This window comes from Heptranchias perlo, chromosome 41 (assembly GCF_035084215.1).
Source record: "Heptranchias perlo isolate sHepPer1 chromosome 41, sHepPer1.hap1, whole genome shotgun sequence".
Lineage (NCBI taxonomy): Eukaryota > Metazoa > Chordata > Chondrichthyes > Hexanchiformes > Hexanchidae > Heptranchias > Heptranchias perlo.
This window is the reverse complement of record NC_090365.1, coordinates 3,178,676-3,199,139: the sequence shown is the minus strand read 5'-3', so window position 1 is coordinate 3,199,139 and position 20,464 is coordinate 3,178,676. Positions and strand designations below refer to the sequence as shown.

Here is a 20,464-nt window from a genome sequence, read left to right as displayed (position 1 = left end):
GTCATCAACGGCAAAGCAGAAGCAGACGGGAGGCTTGGAGGAGCACTCTGATTCTGAAGAGCAGGGATTTTCCCCCTCCCTAACCTCATGTGCTCAGAGATGCAGCTTCTGATACTACGAGTGACAGAGAGGGATTGCTGCGGTTCTGACTCATTCGAGGCTACTGATATCTAAACAGTCAGGGCAAACGTTTAACAGGTTCTTTGGAGAGCTTTCTCATTTAGAGAGAGAGCGCGCGAGCGCGAGCTTTGCACGTGGAATATTCACGTCTGAGTTGCAAATTCTGCAGACACCGGGCACCCTCCCTACCTCACCCGAGTATCCACTTCTCCTGTCGGTTATTTGGCCACGTGGGGCATCGCCGGCTGACTGCGGTGCCCCAATTTGGAGCTGGCTTCCGGATAAAGTATTGGAGGTGAATAACTTGGGAATCGATTAGACGCAGCATCGGGGGCAGGGGACTGAAGGGGCCTCCTTCATCTGCAAGTATCTCGTGCACTGAGGTCAGCCAACTCAGCTCAGGCCAAGGACTGAAGCATAGTCCTCCTGGTCTATATGACTCAGTAGCACGCAGGTTGGTGCACTTGACACTAACTCACCGAGGGGCATTTATACAGTGCCTTTAACGTAGTAAAACGCCCCACGCCGCTTCAAAGGAGCGATTATCGAACAAAATTTGACACCGAGCCACATGAAAGGAGATATTAGGACAGGAAGAGGTAGGTTTTAAAGGGGCGTCAAAGGAGAGAGAGAGAGGAGGGTTTTCCAGAGCTTAGGCAGCTGAAGGCACGGCCGCCAATGGTGGAGCGATTAAAATTGGGGATGTACAAGAGACCAGAGGGTTTAGGAGGTTACAGAGATAGGGAGGAAGTGAGGCCATGGAGGGATTCGAAAACAAGGATGATTTAAAAATCGAGGCGTTCCCGGAGCGGGAACGCCTCGATTTTTAAATCATCCTCGTTTTCGAATCCCTCCATCCGAGCATGGGGCGATGGGTGAACAGGACTTGGTAAGAGTTGGGATACGGGCAGCAGAGTTTTTGGTCAAGCTGAAGTTTATGGAGACGGCAGGAGAAGGAGACACGGTCCTTTTTAACCCAGGCAACCTCTCGAGCTCAGTCACCCAGTCACTCCAGCAATAAAGTGGCTGCGGTTTCCGAGTCATTCATCTCATTCTGTGGGGGATTTCTCTGGCAGGGGCGAGGCCGTTGAACAGTAGACGACAGCAGCAGTCATTTGCAATTTGTTATAGAGCAGTTTCCTGTTTGCTCTGGCTCTGTCCTGCCATTCTGTTCCTTGAGGCTGGCGTGGGGCCACAGCCTATGGGTGAGCCTCTGCGGTCTCGTAGCCGTTAAAATTAACTCTCTATCTTTGTCACATAGCAACAGTAACCGTTAGAAACCGATAGCAAGTAAACCACCTGGCTCCAACTCTCAAGGGCATTTGCATGCGTGCCAAATTTAAGTGAGGTTCAACTGTATACAGGGACTCTGGTACGGGCTGGAAAAACCCAGGGAGTCCAGTTCCCGAGCAGCGTTTGTTTTAAGACACACACCCCGCTGTCCTGCCGAAATGCAGAAATCTAGGTGGTGCTGAGCCCATTCTAGACCAGGCGTCTACCCTAGTCAGTCGGTGTTGATCTCAAGCAGCTAGGCCCTCAGCACACGAAAGGATTACAGGCCGTTGGTTGGGGGGGGAAAGTCACCCAAGGTTTCCGCTACTGATTGCTATCCAGTATAAGCATTGACAAATCCTCCAGGATTGTCCTGGGAGTCTCCAGGAATTAAAAATTTAATCTTCCGCATACTGCCGTGAGCAACACCCAGGAGGGAGAAAAATCCACAGGGATATCATCGTTTCTGATATCTCGCCCAATAAATCCACAGGGATTTTTCCCCCCCATTTTCTTTGAACACTTTCGTTTATAAAAGTTATAAAAATGAGAGATTTGGGGGAGGCGGGAGGAGGAGGAGGGCAGAAAGGCTGTTTGACCGGGTGGGGCAGTTGGAGGCGGGATGAAACCTCCAGGAATACATCCAACCAGAGTTGGCAACCCTAATCCAGTGACTCCTTGTGCTCAGACTAGTGAGGACGGGATAGAACTTGGTCGTGATGCCCTCCACAGTCGAACATCCTGCCCACTTTAACCGTTTTGGCTCGTCCAAGGATGATCATTATTGGGCGAGATATCAGAAACAATGATATATGAAACAATAGCCCAGAGAGTTTGGGGGGAGGGGGGGGGGGAAAAAGAGGAAGGAAATGGATTCAACAAAAATTGTTATTGTCAAACAATAAGCTGGTAAACACCGTCTCACCATTGAAGGGGTCGATCCCGAGCTTCAGGCGCAGTTCAAGGGCCTTGACAATTTCTTTCTTCTTCATGCACTGAATGCCCAGATTAGCAAAACTGAAAGAAAGAGGAGGAGCAGCATGAACAGCGAGTGTGGGGCAGGAATAACGACCACAACTGCAGGGCTGGACTATCAGGCCATGGATCACGAGTTCAAATCCCGCCGTAGCACGCTGTGAAATTAAATTCAAACCATTTGCAGTAAAATGGCCACGAAAGCTGCTGGGCTGTGGTTAAAAAACCCAACTGGTTCACCAATATCCTTCGGAGAAGGGAACTGGTCACCATGCCCCGGTCTGGCCTACACAAGACTCCACTCTCACACTACACAGTTGACTCCATGGCCAGCAAGTAGGGAGCTTGCTACCAATAAATGTGGCCTTGCCACGTGGGTTGGTGTGGGCAGAGTATTTCTTATTACAGGATGGAGCTCTTTTCTCTAGGAAAAAAAGCTGAGGGGTGACCTGATAGGAGGTCTTTAAGGTAACGAAGGGGCTTGATAGAGAAAGTGTTTCCACTTGTGGGAGAGACCAGAACTAGAGGTCATAAATATAAAATAATCACTAACAAATCCAATCGGGAATTCAGGAGAAACTTCTTTACCCAGAGAGTGGTGAGAATGTGGAACTCGCTCCCACAAGGAGTAGTTGAGGTGAATAGTGTAGATGCATTTAAGAGGAAGCTGGATAAACAGATGAGGGAGAAAGGAATAGAAGGATATGCCGATAGGGTGAGATGAAGTGGGGTGGGAGGAGACTTGTGTGGAGCATAAACACCAGGATAGACCAGTTGGGCCGAATGGCCTGTTCCATTGCTGTACATGCGATGTAAGGTAAAAGGCCAGTGCAGGTCATCTACCGGGGTTGAAAACCATGGTGGGGGGGGGCGGGGGGCAAAGATTAACACTAAGATTAGCGCACTGCTCTTTCACCTCTGTTTTTTGGGATTGAAAGCTGCATTGTACTGGATAGAGTTTTATAAAATAATGAAAGGGCTGGACTGCGGCCTATTGATTAGATTATTCCAGTGTGACAGGTTGGGGAGGAGCAGGAGACATGAGTTTAAACTATGGAAGAGTGAGAATAGACTGGATGTTGGGCGATTCCACTTTGGGCGTTGTGTTGGTGAGGTGGGTGCTGACACTCTGCCTTCAAGAGGGAGCTGGACCCGGTTCCTGACGAGGGCAGAGATCACACCATATAGAAGATAAGTGGATTAACAGATAACGCTTGGTCCTTGTGATCTCCTGGACTGGTTTTGATCGCCTGAGGGGGGTTGGGTCGGAGAGGAATTTTCCAGATATTTTTTCCTCCTTTGGTCCCGGGGTTTTCCCTTTTTATTGCCTCTCCCCGGAGATTACATGGCCGTGGGATGGGGCGGTTACATCACGAACGCACATTCCCGCAGTGCATCCTTCAAAATTAAATACATATGCAAGCACAGCGCGATCCCTTATCACGAATAAGCCATTAACTTACAGTGCAGCCCTTTACCATGAACAACACGCACACTTGACTACAGAAACCCATTGCTTACCTGACTTTCATGTTGCATTTGGGACTAACGGTCACTTCGCAAATTCCATTTTGGCAATCTTTACCCACAAGACTGTGCGGGTGGGGCTTGTACGGCTCATCTTTGGTCACCAAGGAAACGATGACTTTGACCTCACCTTGCCAATTCCGAATCTGGACGGAAGGGAAAAACGTTCCAATTCAGCACTGCCCCAGACGGTTTGTTCCCACCATTCGATTGGATGTGTAAGTCGAAACTATCCCCATTAGAGGAATTGATTCTCTTTTTTAAAAAAAAACACACCCAAGTTATGGGGTTATGTTGCTGCCAGGTATGGGCCCGAATTGGGGGGGGGAAAGGTTTCGGGGTTCAGTCCAACACAGGGGAACTCCGATTTACTGCTGCGACCCGGAAGAGATGGGAGGTTGTAGGGCTCTAGCATTCCCTGCCCGTGTGATTCCTGCATATTTGCCTGTAAAGTCGGAGGAGCTCCCATCACTGGGAGGTATATTTATTTGGATGTTCCCTCATTTTCAATTTACTCTCCTGTCCCCAACTGAAAACCTGCAGGGATCTTTTCCCCCCCCCCCCCTCCCCTCTCGTTTCCAATCTCCGCTCTGGACGACCCGGGCTCTATCCGCTTTCGTAGGCGCCAACTGCCCCTCTCTGGTGCCCGCCCAAATGGCCTTTTTCCAACGTACAACCCCAGACAAGGGAGAGTTAGCAGGCTGCTCGACCAAGGGGTGCATCAGAGCTGAACTCAATCTCGTCCTCGCCTGTCACTGGACAACAATGAGGAGAGGGAAATCCTGGATAACATTCTCGCTCCCTAGCCCAGAGGGCACCGAGACCAATTGCAGTCCACCGACAGCCACCCTGGTTAACTGGGTACCCGCCGGTGATGGAACCCAGTCTGGACGGCTCAGTGCCAAACCGGGCCGCCAAGTGCGAGTTACATTCATTCGTACTTCAACTGTAAACGTTCGTCACCTGTGCTTGTGAGCTCTGGGTCTTTCAAAATTGTGAACGAAATTATCGTAGACCACCTTCCAACCCCCCACCCCCACTTCAAACCAGCAAAGGTCTCAGTGGGTAGCACTTTCGCCTCTGAGTCAGAAGGTCATGGGTTCAAGCTCCACTCTAGAGACCCGAGCACAAATTCCAGGCTGATACACCTAGTGCAGTACTGAGGGAGTGCTGCACTGTCGGAGGTGCCGTCCTTCAGATAAGGCATCGAGCTAAAGCTTCGCCTGCCCTCTCGGGTGGACGTAAAAGATCCCACAGCACTATTTCGAAGAAGAGCAGGGGGGTTCTCTCGTGTCCTGGGCTAATATTTGTCCCTCAACCAACATCACTAAAGACAGATGATCTGGTCGTTATCACATCGCTGTTTGTGGGATCTTGCTGTGCGCAAATTGGCTGTCGTGTTTCCTACATTACAACAGTGTCTACGCTTCAAAAAGCACTTCAAGGCTGTAAAGCGCTTTGGGATGTCCTGAGGTTGTGAAAGGTGCTATATAAATGCAAGTTCTTGCTTTTGGTCCATACCTGGCACGCAATTCTTTTAAGCAGCAACGTCCTGTACGTCACCACAGGCAGAAGGGTAATTCAAAATGCTTTTAACAAAAAAAAAAATCCATTGGCAGGTGTGATGGAATCCCCCACAAAATCTCCCTCTCTCAGGCCCCACCCAGTGACCGTGGGAATTTACCTACGGTCGTGGCTCAAACTCCCAACAAAAATTCCCCCGAGAATTCCACTCCAAAAAAAAAGCAACAAAAATAGTCACCCGCAAAAAATATTTCAAAATCCGATGATTTGGTTATGCGGAAGGTTTTAATGAGCTTTACCCAACCTATCTCCAATAAGAGCTTTTGTTGCTTTTCGCACTCATTGCACTCCTTCACTTTCACCTTTGTTCCTCCTTGTAATCAGAATCGAATTAATGAGGGGTTTTGATAGAGTAAATAAGGGATAGAGTACAGAAAACTTTACTTTGCGTCCAATCATTGTAACTGACCTGAGTGAATGCTTGATGGGACAGTGTAGAGGGAGCTTTACTCTGTATCTAACCCTGTACCTGCCCTGGGAGTGTTTGATGGGACAGTGTAGAGGGAGCTTTACTCTGTATCTAACCCGTGCTGTACCTGCCCTGGGAGTGTTTGATGGGACAGTGTAGAGGGAGCTTTACTCTGTATCTAACCCTGTACCTGCCCTGGGAGTGTTTGATGGGACAGTGTAGAGGGAGCTTTACTCTGTATCTAACCCTGTACCTGCCCTGGGAGTGTTTGATGGGACAGTGTAGAGGGAGCTTTACTCTGTATCTAACCCGTGCAGTACCAGACCCAATGGACTAAATAAAGAGAAATGGTTTCCAGTGGCAGGAGGGTCAGTAACCAGAGGACACAGATTTAAGATAATTGGCAAAAGAACCAGAGGGGAGATGAGGAGAATTATTTTTTTTTTAAAGTAGCAAGTTATTAAGTTCTAGAATGCACTGCCTGCAAGATTCAATATTAACTTTCAAATAGGAATTGCATATATACTTGAAAAGGAAAAAAATTTGCAGTGTTATGGGGAAAGAGCGAGGGGAGTGGGACTAATTGGATAGCTCTTTCAAAGAGCCGACACAGGCACGATGGGCCGAATGGCCGCCTGTGCTGTAAGATTCTATGAAATGAAACCATGTGGACAAGCGTGGGAAAAATATCAATTCAAAAGCCATCTGCTCTGAGGTCTTGGGTGAATGTATCTCATGGTATGGAACTGAGTCACACATAGCAGGATCCCAGCTCTGTGCTGACTGTGATGGGTTACTGAACCAGTTGGACTGGGATACATAGAATTACATATGATTTACAGCACAGAAACAGGCTATAACGGCCCAACTGGTCTGAGCTTCCTCCCTCCCTCATTGAACCCCATCACCTTATCCTTCTATTCTGTTCTCCCTTGTGTACTTATCTAACTTCCCCTTAAACGCCTCTGATATTCGCCTCAACTACTCCATGTGGGAGCGAGTTCCACATTCTCACCACTCTCTGGGTAAAGAAGTTTCTCCAGAATTCCCTATTGGATTTATTGGTGACTATCTTATATTGATGACCCCCAGTTTTGGACTCCCCCACAAGTGGAAACATCTTCTCTATGTCTATCCTTTCATAATCTTAAAGACCGCTATTAATTAGGTCACCTCAGTCTTTTTTAAAAAAAAAGAGAGCTCCAGCCTGTTCAATCATTCTCAGTTCTGGTATCATCTTTGTAAATCTTTTTGGTACCCTCTTCAATGCCTTTATATCCTTTTTATAATAGTACCAGAACTGTGCATAGTACTCCAAGTTTACGTTATTTATTAGTGCCAAAAATAAAAAGTTATAGTCAATGATGATTCTTTTTCCTGTTAGTTGACAGTGATCAGCACTGTTGGTGCCACTAATTCTACAGGAGGTTTCTTAGTACAGCGACCTCAGGCAGTTGGGCTCAGCACGAGTTTCAGTTAACTCACATAGAGCACACCATGTAGGACTGACAATGCCACCCTTCCTTAAGACAACATGGAACTCACCTGGATGGTAGGGAGGGTTTTGTTGTGCTCCGTGGTGTGCTCCCCGGGGATGCTGCCGGCCGACCGACCCTCACACTCATAGCGAAACCGCATTCCTCGCTGCTTTGGCTGCTCCGTTATGACCAGTCTGGGCTCCTCCCCCTTGGTCAAAACGTTTGGGATCGACCGGGACAAATTGGTGCTTCTCCCCATCCGGGCTGCGCTGGTGGCTTTTCTTTTCGTGTCGGATGAATTGTTGCCCTTGCCGACCAGCTGAGGTGACCCCGTGCCCCTGCTGACCAGCTGAGGTGACCCCGTGCCCCTGCTGACCAGCTGAGGCGACCCCGTGCCCCTGCTGACCAGCTGAGGCGACCCCGTGCCCCTGCTGACCAGCTGAGGTGACCCCGTGCCCAACAGCTGTGAGCCAGTGCCCCTGTTGACCAGCTGTGAGCCAGTGCCCCTGTTGACCAGCTGAGGCGACCCAGTGCCCATGTTGACCAGCTGAGGCGACCCAGTGCCCATTTGCATTAGTTCTGCAGGGGCCATTGCCCATCCAGGTATCTGGTCCATGAGTTGATTCCTGATCTCCCCTATTTGAGGATCAGTGAAATCGTAGGGCTGTACGCTGTTGTTTCCTCCCTCTTCAAGCTCCCTCAAGATAAATTCACTTAATATGTTCAGATCTGAAAAAGAAGAAAAAAAACATAAGCATCTCAACAGGAGCCACTTGACGCCTCTGCAGTTAATGGATGACCATTGAGGCCCTGGACCTATCTCTGGTCTGCGTTGAGTACATGGGTCTGAGGTGAGTCTGGAGAAGCTGCAATTAGCCTCAGTGCCCTGGGTGGGGGGGGGGGGGGGGGGGGGGAAATATATGGAGGGATCTTGTCCTGAAAGCAGATAGACCACCATGAGGCTCATTGCAGAAACCACCTACTGGGTGCCATCAATCTACTTACAGGCTAATCAGATGCAATTTTCCTTTTTCCAAAAAGCCCGGCATAGTTGATCCCATCTGAAGGGGTGACGGGGGGGGGGGGGGGGGGGGGGGAAAAAGAGAGGGAGAGAAGAGGGTTGGCTGTTGGGATGTTACAATTGGTCTCAATGTTCCTGGACCGGGGGGGGGGGCCGGGGAGGGGAGGAATATCAGCCAAGAGTCCACACTCCTGTCGTTCTGGTGTTGTGATCTGTTAACTCGGCAGCAATGGCAGGGGAAATGGAAACTGGGACTTTCTGGTCTAAAATGATTCAGTGACTCACTGACTTAACCAGCTGGGCTATCGGGGGTGGGGAGGGGGAGGCCTTGTTCTTCCTGATCCAATGAGGAATTCCTCTATATGTGTATTTACAATAGCAAGAACAACTTGCATTTATATAGCACCTTTAACGTAGTGAAACGTCCCAAGGCGCTTCACAGGAGCGATTATCAAACAAAATTTGACACCGAGCCACATAAGGAGATGTTAGGACAGGTGACAAAAAGCTTGGTTAAAGAGGTAGGTTTTAAGGAGCATCTTAAAAGGAGGAGAGAACGACGGAGAGGTTCAGGGAGGGAATTCCAGAGCTTAGGGCCCGGGCAGCTGAAGGCACGGCCGCCAATGGTGGAGCGATGGAAATCGGGGATGCACAAGAGGCCAGAATTGGGGGAGCGCAGAGATCTCAGAGGGTTCTGGGCTGGAGGAGGTTACAGAGATAGGGAGGGGGGACGAGGCTATCGAGGGATTTGAAAACAAGGATGAGAATTTTTAGTAATTTTACTTACCAAAATTCTGGTCTGGCTGTATGGATCCACTGGCACCTGGAGAGTTGGAGGGAAAAAAAAAGGATAAATTACTTTATAAAATCATCCGCAGCATGAGAACGAATAAACAGCCTCTGTCAGGGGTGATGTCAGGAAGCACTTCTTCACACAAAGGGGAGTGGAAATCTGGAACTCTCTCCCCCAAAAAAGCTGTTGAGGCTGGGGGTCAATTGAAAAATGGAAAACTGAGATTGATGGATTTTTGTTAGGTAAGGGTATTAAGGGTTACGGAACCAAGGTGGGGAAATGGAATTAAGATACAGATCAGCCATGATCTAATTGAATGACGGAACAAGGGGCTGAATAACCTGCTGCTAGAGGAGAGTCTTTGCCATGATTAAAAACTCTTCTTTTATGCAAGTGGTTAAGCAGCAGAAGGCCATTAGACCCAATAAGCCCATCCATTTTTCCCCCCCACAGTTCAGCCTCATTGATCCTTCATCTCAGTCAGTCTCCTGTCTCTCCATAAATGCATCCAATCGTCTCTGTAACTATCTCAGACAGCTCGCCTCAGTGCCCTTCCTTGATTGGTATAAAAGGTGCAACAGGCTCTGTATTGCCCTTTAGGTAAAGGTTCCCCCCGACAGCCCTTCTTACTGACATTTCGTGTGGAGTATAAATACCCAGCATTGACCAGTTGGGCTGAATGGCCTGTTTCTTTGCTGTGGGTTCGATGTAACATTTAACCTGATTTCCCTGGTATCTCAACCCTTCACCAGTGAACATTTCGTCTGGATCCACTTTCACAACACTCTTCATATAAATCTTGAAAATTTTCCTTGTGTCACTTCAAAGTCTCCCCTATTCCCAAAAGAAACAAACCCAATTTCCTTACAACTTATATTGTAACACCTGGAATTGCACCCATTGCTAAACCCGAGGTCCTCTCAGCAATGACCTTCCTACGCTCCAACTGTACACAAATTGGATTTTACCCAAATCAAAAATCCTCACCAGATACACAAGGCCAGTGATCTTCAGCAGAAGAAGCAAGGCCTCCAACCACAGGTATTCGAAACAAGCAGGGAACTGTACAGAAGCAGAAGCGAATGGGCTGCCTCCTGAGGAAGCCCAGTGAGCTGCTCTGGACCGTGCCTGGCCCACTCTGCGCTGAGCTCAGACAGGGTCTGAACAAGCCAAGCTGTGGAGGAACTCTTTAAACACTGCTGGAACAGGAAGAGAAACTAGGGAATAAGCTGCAGCCCACGCCAACCGTAACAAGAGGTTAATTTCCCCCACTGCCAGAAACTGGAGTCAATAATTCCCCTCTTTCCTCCCCACCCTCCAACACTGGAGCATTTCCTCCCTGGCGGTTAGCTCTGAGGTTTGTGAGCTAGCTTTTCCAGGAAAAGGAACTCCTAGAACATAGATTCCTGTCATACAATCACGCTATCTTCCTTCCCACTTGTGCCAGCTGTGAATTCAAGAGAACTTGGAATCAAACAGCTTCCTGGTTCAGAACTATGATGTCATCAGAATGAGACTGAACCTCTTGGCATTGTTGTGATGACGTCACAGAGACTGAACCATTTGGGGCCCCCAGAGTGAATCGCTGGGAGAGTGTGAATGGCTTCAGGCGGTGTCCTTCTACTGAATAATCTCCTACTGTCCCAATGGCTTAGCGGGTAAGTGTGACACAACAGCGCAGCACTGAGCCACACAGTTCCCAGGTTAGGGGTCGCCAACTCTGGTTGGGCGCATTCCTGGAGATTCCATCGCATGGACCTCCCGCCTCCAACTGCCCCGCTCCCGCCATTGGTCGCCCGACATGTCAATCCCCACGATGCCCCGCCTTCCCACAGCCAATTGGAAAGTGAATAGACTCATTACCCCGATTGGATGACTCGACTGTCGAACAGCCTTTCCCTCTCCACCCTCCCATCTTTAGTTTTTTTTATATATAACTAAGAAACAAAAAAAAGTGTTCAATGAGAAAACACCTTTTTGTTTTAAGAACGCCCCTATGATTCTTCTCCCGAGTTTGCTCGCAGCAGTGTCCAGGAGATTAATCTTTAATTCCTGGAGACTCCAGGACAATCCTGGAGGGTTGGCAGCACTACAAATAAATAACATGCAAGAGTGAAATATTTAAACTAACATCGTAAATATCTAACAAGAAGTGTGGAGTGGAGGTGATGCATTGGGATCGCTGCAATGGGGCTTGGAAGAGACTTAAGACTGCTGGGGAATGAGAGCATGAGCCATGATATCAAATCTCCAAGCATTTTGCTTTCAACGGGTTACTTTGAAGTGCAGTGAGCGTTGTTCTGCAGGCTGACGCGGCAACCATTTTACACACGAGCAGCAAGGAGGAGAACGGCTAGTTAATCTGCTTTTGATGATATTGGTTGAGGGAAGAATGTTGGACAAGGAGAACTCCCTTGCTCTTCTAGTAGTAGAAAGACTAGAGGCTGGGGCCTGTGTAACCGTGCCTCAATAAGGAGTCAGCGCCTTCAGGAAAGGGGGGAGGTTTAAGCGAGAGGAAAGAAAAACATGGACACCAAAGATCAGTGGATTTGTAACCGAGGATCACGGGAGTGTCGATAAAATGATTTGCAAAAGAGCCAGAGGGGCTGGAGTGGAATGAGATTTGACTAACATGTCAGATGATGAAGCAGATGCTGTCATGTTCTCGCTCTAGACTTTCAGAAGTAGACACAACTTGCTCTAAAGGCTCTCCCCGGTCTAAAAATAATGCCAGGAGGCGGGTCCCACCATCCTGTGGGCGACTGACTCAGTTAGGCCTTTTGAGAGAGATTTGAAGATTAAGTAAGTAGATCGACCGCAAAGAATCGAGAAATCAAAAAAGGGCACAGATGACAAACAAGTTTGTTCCCAAACAACTAAACATCTCCACAATTCCCACACCCAAACTCACCACCTCAACCCAACCACAGTGTTTCATTCAAAGGGGGACTAGCTTCACCAGGGAGAGAAGAGGAGCCAGATCAGAAGTCTGTCTCTTATTGTGCAACTACATTTTTCACAACGCTACAATGCTTCAGGAAACTTAATTTTAACCCCCTTTTAACTGATATCTGCCCCATGTTAAGACAGCCTGAATCTGTCAGATCTGACACAGTGTCCATGACTGTTAAGTCACCTACGGAAATCTGTCCATCATCAACATTGAAGTCGACCCGATACTCTGCTGCATCTTTCATATTCTCTGAACGGGCCTCTAGTTCCATGTAGAATTTTTGATTTGCAAGCAAGAAAACTGCCCTTCCACCACCCTCTCCATTGAGAAAACTTAAGTGTTTTGCAAAGAGAAAGCACAGTAGCCAGAGGGAAAGCAATTTCCAGAGTACAGTCCAGTTATTGCCTCCCCATTAGTACAATGGACTTTGCTTCTTTGAACTTTCCTGTCATTTCTCCTACGTTCTAAATACACAGACACACAAACATGGTGTCACAGACGCAAAACAATCTTTTATAAAAACAAATCATTGATCTGCAGCCTGAAATTTGCAAAGTTACAACTATCCTGATTGATCTCAGGCAGTTTGTCAGTGGCTAGAGTGATCTGGTTTTGCCCATTAGAACAGTGGTCTTAAAGGCACAGGCCAGGTTAGCAGCTAAGCCTCACAGCCATGCTGCAGACTCAAGACTACCCATGAGTGCTGCCATGGGAGATCTGTTAGTGTACAAATAAAAGTCTTGCATTCAGCACATGTCTGTCATGCTCCAGAAGTCCAACAGACGTCACAGTCCAGATGTAAACTTTGCAAATTCTCCCATTTTGCTACTGTGCAAAATAATAGGTTTTAAAAAAACAGTAATTGACTTGCAGCCTAAAATTTACAGTTACAGCTGCCCTCTGACTTCAGCGGTGCATGGGTTGCAACAATTCCTTCGATTCGCCTATTAAGGGCAGCCCCTTAAATGGCACAGGTCATGTTAGCAGCATCGTTGTGCCTCAGACCACCTGTGAACGATACAATTGAAAAATGAGAGGAACACGCCCCTCCCTGAACTCAGGGGTTAGTTCCCCAAAATCCAGGGAGGCTGACAGAAAGATCAGTGCTGTTCTCCCTTTAACCCGACTCTGCAACTGGACAGCCCTGCACTCATTTTGGAATAAACGTCCCAACTATTCTGAGACGTCTCACTCTCAAAAAGAATACAAGGTGCAGCTATGGTGTCTTCCAATGGGTTTTGCAAGCTGCATCACTCTCTGATCATAAATCACCCCCCTGACACTCTCACTCTGTCGAGTCTCCATTGACTGTCACTGGACTTTACTGGAGCATTCCTGCCCCGCCCCGCCCCGCCAGAATGGGTGGGAAGAGGAATGAAAAGAGGAAAGATTCCGCTGGGAAGGACCAACGCCGCAGTCTGAGCGGTGGGTCCTGGGGCTAGTCCGTCCGGAACAAACATTCTCAGTCGCCGCCTATTTTGGGGGGGGGTGAAGGCAGACAGTCGCAGGGGTGGGGGACGCAGGGCGAGGGAGACGTGTACGCAGTCGCAGAGAAAGTTGAAGGGGTGTGGACGGAGGGACAGTCGCAGGGATGGAGGGACAGACAGAGAGACAGACAGTCGGGGGTGGAGGGAGAGACAGACACACACACACACACAGACAGTCGGGGGGTGGTGGGGGGGGGAAGACAGATAGACAGACAGTCGCAGGGATGGAGGGACAGACAGAGACAGACAGTCGGGGGTGGAGGGAGAGACACACACACACAGACAGTCGGGGGGTGGGGGGGGGGGAAGACAGATAGACAGACAGTCGCAGGGATGGAGGGACAGACAGTCGGGGGTGGAGGGAGAGACACACACACAGACAGTCGGGGGGTGGGGGGGGATAGACAGACAGTCGCAGGGATGGGGGTAGAGACAGACAGTCGAGGGGGGGGGGGGAGACAGACGTGGGGGGGGGGGGAGACAGACGTGGGGGGGGGGGGGGAGACAGACGTGGGGGGGGGGGAAGACAGACGTGGGGGGGGGGGGGAGACAGACAGATAGTCGCAGGGGTGAAGGTGGGGTGGAAGAGACACCAACCTGTGGGGCTGTGAGGCCCCGAGAGCTGCTCCTGGTCCCTGCCCTTCATGCCTGCGGTGCCGGTACCCCTCTCTGTCTGGCTCCCTCTGTCTGTCTCTCTCGGTGTCGGTACACCTCTCTGTCTGTGCCGGTGTCTCTCTCCCTCTCCCGCGTCTCTCTGTTTATTTCAGTTTCTCTTTTTTTTTCGCTACATCTCTGGAAATTCCCGGCCGGAACTCGCCCGCTGATTGGCCCGAGGCGCGGGGCCGTACTGTGCGCGAGGGGAGGGGAAACCCCCTCTCTCCCCATCACGTGATGCGGCCGAGTGACGCAGCCGCTCCAGACCCACCCCCCCCGTCACCAACCCACATGAAAACCCGGAATGGATTTGCAACCAAAAACACGGATCGGAGCTAAACTAACACAACAAAATAAAACCCGGACTGGATCAGAACCAAAACCCAGACCCATTCCAGCCGCAATCAAGTAAGAACGTAAGAAATAGGAGCAGGAGTAGGCCATTCGGCCCCTCGAGCCTGCTCCACCATTCAGTAAGATCAAGGCTGATCTTTGACCTCAACTCAACTTTCACGCACAATCCCCATAACCCTTGGATTCCCTTGGAGTCCAAAAATCTATCGATCTCAGCCTTGAATATACTCAATGTCTGAGCATCCACAGCCCTCTGGGGTGGAGAATTCCAAAGATTCACAACCCCCTGAGTGAAGAAATTCCTCCTTATCTCAGTCCTAAATGGCCGACCCCTTATCTGCCCCCAAGTTCTAGCTTCTCCAGCCGGGGGAAACAGCCTCTCAGCTTCTACCCTGTCAAGGCCTCTAAGAATCTTATATGTTTCAAAGCGATCACCTCTCACTCTTCTAAACTCCGGAGAGTATAGGCCCATTCTACTCAATCTCTCCTCATAGGACAACCCTCTCAAATAAATCTGTAGCTGCGATAGGAAAAGGGTTAATCAGACTGTCCTGAAGTCTACTAATGTTATATTGGTTATTGAGTGGGCACCGCAAGGCATACTGGATACTACATCTAATATCATTTAATTTTATACGGTTCCTTTGTTTTACGGTTTAGTTCTCTATTAGTTGTGCCCCCTCTAAAAAGGAGGCACTTTTGTTAGGTTTTTCCTTTGATGATACTGTCTCCTTATAGTTTTATTAAGAAAAGGTATACTGCTATTGATTTCTCTTTGTATTGCAGTAATGTTAGCATTTAGCCTTTGTTTGTTAAGCAAGGAAGTAGAAGAAAAAAGAAAGACTTGCATTTATATAGTGCCTTTCACAACCTCAGTACGTCCCAAAGCGCTTTACAGCTAATGAAGTACTTTTTGACGTGCAGTCACTCTTGTAATGTAGGAAACGCGGCAGCCAATTTGCACACAGCAAGCTCCCACAGACAGCAATGCGATAAATGACCAAATAATCTGTTTTAGTGATGTTGGTTGAGTGATAAACATTAGCCAGAACAACAGGGAGAACTCCCCTGCTCTTCTTTGAAATAGTGCTCATGGAATCTTTTACACCCCCCGCCCTGAGTTTAATGTCTCCTCTGAAAGGCAGCACCTCTGATGGTGCAGCACTCGCTCAGTACTGCACTGAAGCGTCAGCCCAGATTTTGTGCTCAAGTCTTTGGCGTGGAAGCTTGAACCCATGACCTTCTGACTTAGAGGTGAGAGTGCTCCCCACTGAGCCATGGCTGAGGTACTAGAGGGAAGCTGGCCCAGTGAAACCATAAGTCAGTGCCTTCAAGAGAGGCGGGGAGAAAATTGGAAGGGAAGAAAATGTGCTATTATGAAGCTCTTGCTACCGAGATCCTTCCCAATGTCTCGTCGGAACGCACATTACCCGCCTCTGCCCACCTCATCCTTTGCCGTTCAGGTACGGGCAGCGTGGGACTGACGTGTATCTGTCAACAGGAGTTTCCTACTTTGAGTCTGACAACTATTCACATGAACAGAAAAAGATAATCACACCAAAGCAAAACCCAGAACTCCACCGGACTGTAGAATCAGTTCCTTCTTTCGTAGAACAGTAACTATAGCGGAATGAATGAATAATATCACAACTAAGGGTGACGCACTGGGGATTCTCTCCATCGTTCTTTTGCTGTCTCAGCCACTGTAGATAAGGAGACCCCTTGGCATTGGGATGTTTATTTACGCAGCTGATTGACTCATTTAATGTTACAGTCCTTGAATCTCCCCTCCTCTCCTAAAGACATTGACTCTTACTAGGCAGGGGCCTCGTTTAAGAATTCTTGGAGCATTGGGTACCATGAACATTGGGGGCCCCCTCCTCTTAACTCCCCGCTACTGCAAAAGCCCACAACACTGGGGTTGCCAACTCTGGTTGGACGCATTCCTGGAGGTTTCATCACATGACTTCCTGCTGCCATTTGTCGCCCATATTTCCCTGTCAGTCTCAGTACGCACAGCGTTTTTAAAAAAAGAAGAAACTGTGCTTTTTATCATTCTTGGGCTATGGACACTATTTATTGTCTCTCCTTAGTTGGCTTGAGAGCATTAAGATCTGGTCTGATAGTGTGGGCTAAGAGTCAGATCTGACCCAACCAGGTAGGACATTGGTGTTCAGTTGGGTTTTTACAACAATCCAGCAGCTGTCGTGGTCATTTTCAGGTACGAGCCCACAAATCAGCAAATTTTTAAAAATTCAATTTCACACGATGGGATTTCAACTCACAACTATCTATGTTACTAGTCCAGTGCCTTAGAAAAGAAAGATTTCCATTTCTATCGCCCCTTTCACGACCTCGGGACTTCCCAAGGCACTTTACAGCCAATTAATTATTTTTGAAGTGTAGTCACTGTTGTAATGTAGGAAACGTGGCATCCAATTTGCGCACAGCAAGATCCCACAAACAGCAATGTGATCACGACCAGACAATCAGTATTTTAGTGATGTTGGTTGAGGGATAAATATTGGCCCAGGACACCGGGAAGAACTCCCCCTGCTCTTCTTCGAAATAGCGGCCGTGGGATCTTTTACGCCCACCTGAAAGGGCAGACGGGGCCTCGGATTAACGTCTCATCCAAAGGACGGCATCTCCAACAGTGCAGCACTCCCTCAGTACTGACCCTCCGACAGTGCAGCACTCCCTCAGTACTGACCCTCCGACAGTGCAGCGCTCCCTCAGTACTGGCCCTCCGACAGTGCAGCGCTCCCTCAGTACTGCACTGGGAGCGTCAGCCTGGATTTTGTGCTCAAGGCTCTGGAGTGGGACTGCCCTTTGTATCCTCGGGATGTCCTAAAGATCTTCACAGGCAATGAATAACTTTTATACTTGGTCACTGTTGTTTAACGGTCAAATGCAGCTGTTAATTTGCACACAACAATTAAATGCAGTTACTGCTAACAAGGAGATGTTTTGACATTTCAAGGAGAATAAAGTTTGTAATTACTGTAAATATCCTGTTTGTACTGAATGCTGTTTATTTACCTGTTTAATCTTAAATAAATTGGTTGGTTTATAGCCTGAGCCTTGGTCCGATAAAGTCTATATTCATCCACCTATTGACGTCAAGGAGATTACTTACACGGGTTCATCTGTTCCACCCCCTCATCTCACTAAATTTACCGAAAGGGAGGAAAGGCATCCTCCTGCTCATAGGGGACATTAGGTCCGCTTAAGGGAGTAGATGGTGATGCTGAACAAATTTAGCATAACAACCCAAGGATGTAACAATCCACAACAACTTGAACTTACCTAACGTAGAAAAACATCTCAAGGCGTTTCACAGCGCTGTGGGGAGTGGACGTCAGACCAATGGAGGGATTCGGAGGGGTGATCAAAAGCATGGTCAAATTTTAAGAAGTGTCTTAAAAGGGGACAGGGAGCCAGAGAGGTTTCAGGAGGGAACGTAGGTAGCTGAAGGGATGGCCGGCAATGGTAGGGGGATAAGGAAGGTGGGATACACAAGAGGCTGGCTGGAGTCAAAGGAACAAAGAGCTCCGGGAGAGTTACATAGAGGGGGAGCAGCAAGGCCATGGAGGCATTTAAAGATGTGCATTTTCCAGCAGAATTCACTGGATACCAATCAGGAGTAGGAACCCTGGCTAAAGATTTTCCCCTCCCCAGTGTAAGGGCACTGTAGCCCCCCCCCCCCAACTCTAATCCATGAGATCAGCTAACTCAGTAGAAATTGAACCTGGGACTTTCCTGTTCTGCGCAGTATTACTACTTACTGCTTAAACCAGCTGAACCACTGGAGTCATTCCACTGGAGATTCGAGCTTGATCTCTGTGATCCATCTTTGATAGCTAGCAATTGGATACTAGGATGCAATGAGAGTTTGTAAACAATGAATGCTGTGCTTATCGTGCCTCCCGTCAGCCCGTTATGCGATAACCATCTCCTACTGTGACTCATTCTTTCAAAACCCCCCTCTCAGTTTTCCCTGCCACGAAACCCAAGCCTGGAACCACACCAAATCATCACTTCCTGATTGGTCTCATCTTTTCCCCTACTCACCTCAGCCTTGGTGGTGCCCTGCAGTATTGGCCTTGGCACTTCACCTGGGTTTCCCAGTAGTAAATAAATGCATGCCTTCTGCTGGCTTAACGCATTGCATGATGCACTGCATTGGAGCATTCACACAATTTTTTTATTATTCGTTCATGGGATGTGGGCGTCGCTGGCGAGGCCGGCATTTATTGCCCATCCCTAATTGCCCTTGAGAAGGTGGTGGTGAGCCGCCTTCTTGAACCGCTGCAGTCCGTGTGGTGACGGTTCTCCCACAGTGCTGTTAGGAAGGGAGTTCCAGGATTTTGACCCAGCGACGATGAAGGAACGGCAATATATTTCCAAGTCGGGATGGTGTGTGACTTGGAGGGGAACGTGCAGGTGGTGTTGTTCCCATGTACCTGTTGCTGTTGTCCTTCTAGGCGGTAGAGGTCGCGGGTTTGGGAGGTGCTGTCGAAGAAGCCTTGGCGGGTTGCTGCAGTGCATCCTGTGGATGGTACACACTGCAGCCACCGTGTGCCGGTGGTGAAGGGAGTGAATGTTTAGGGTGTTGGATGGGGTGCCAATCAAGTGGGCTGCTTTGTCCTGGATGGTGTCGAGCTTCTTGAGTGTTGGAGCTGCACTCATCCAGGCAAGTGGAGAGTATTCCATCACACTCCTGACTTGTGCCTTGTAGATGGTGGAAAGGCTTTGGGGAGTCAGGAGGTGAGTCACTCGCCGCAGAATACCCAGCCTCTGGTCTGCTCTTGTAGGCACAGTATTTATATGGCTGGTCCAGTTAAGTTTCTGGTCAATGGTGACCCCCAGGATGTTGATGGTGGGGGATTCGGCGATGGTATTGCCGTTGAATGTCAAGGGGAGATGGTTAGACTCTCTCTTGTTGGAGATGGTCATTGCCTGGCACTTTTCTGGCGCGAATGTTACTTGCCACATATCAGCCCAAGCCTGGATGTTGTCCAGGTCTTGCTGCATGCAGGCTCGGACTGCTTCATTATCTGAAGGGTTGAGAATGGAACTGAACACTGTGCAATCATCAGCGAACATCCCCATTTCTGACCTTATGATGGAGGAAAGGTCATTGATGAAGCAGCTGAAGATGGTTGGGCCTAGGACACTGCCTTGAGGAACTCCTGCAGCAATATCCTGGGGCTGAGATGATTGGCCTCCAACAACCACGACCATCTTCCTTTGTGTTAGGTATGACTCCAGCCACTGGAGAGTTTTCCCCCTGATTCCCATTGACTTCAATTTTACTAGGGCTCCTTGGTGCCACACTCGGTCAAATGCTGCCTTGATGTCAAGGGCAGTCACTCTCACCTCACCACTGGAATTCAGCTCTTTTGTCCATGTTTGGACCAAGGCTGTAATGAGGTCAGGAGCCGAGTGGTCCTGGCGGAACCCAAACTGAGCATCAGTGAGCAGGTTATTGGTGAGTAAGTGCCGCTTGATAGCACTGTCGACGACACCTTCCATCACTTTGCTGATGATTGAGAGTAGACTGATGGGGCGGTAATTGGCCCGATTTGATTTGTCCTGCTTTTTGTGGACAGGACATACCTGGGCAATTTTCCACATTGTCGGGTAGATGCCAGTGTTGTAGCTGTACTGGAACAGTTTGGCTAGAGGCATGGCTAGTTCTGGAGCACAAGTCTTCAGCACTACAGCCGGGATGTTGTCGGGGCCCATAGCCTTTGCTGTATCCATGATGCATGTTCAATCTGTCATGCTGCTCTCCATTGTATAATTGGGACTGTGGAGGGGGGGATGGGAGG

At 48.8% G+C, this 20,464-nt stretch overlaps 1 protein-coding gene across 1 annotated transcript in view; it reads right to left on the bottom strand.

Annotated features, from left to right (window-relative positions):
* LOC137305941 (transcription factor RelB-like) overlaps positions 1-14,471 on the bottom strand; it is a 29,239-nt gene extending 14,768 nt beyond the window's left edge. Inside the window, exons 1-5 of the mRNA XM_067974900.1 lie at positions 14,217-14,471; positions 9,174-9,209; positions 7,433-8,094; positions 3,889-4,040; positions 2,318-2,409 (exon numbers count right to left, since the gene is read on the bottom strand). Of these exons, the coding sequence (XP_067831001.1) occupies positions 2,318-2,409; positions 3,889-4,040; positions 7,433-8,094; positions 9,174-9,209; positions 14,217-14,265 (991 nt within the window). The 5' untranslated portion in view covers positions 14,266-14,471. The remainder of the gene's footprint in view (positions 1-2,317; positions 2,410-3,888; positions 4,041-7,432; positions 8,095-9,173; positions 9,210-14,216) is intronic.
* Between the last annotated feature and the right edge of the window lie 5,993 nt (positions 14,472-20,464).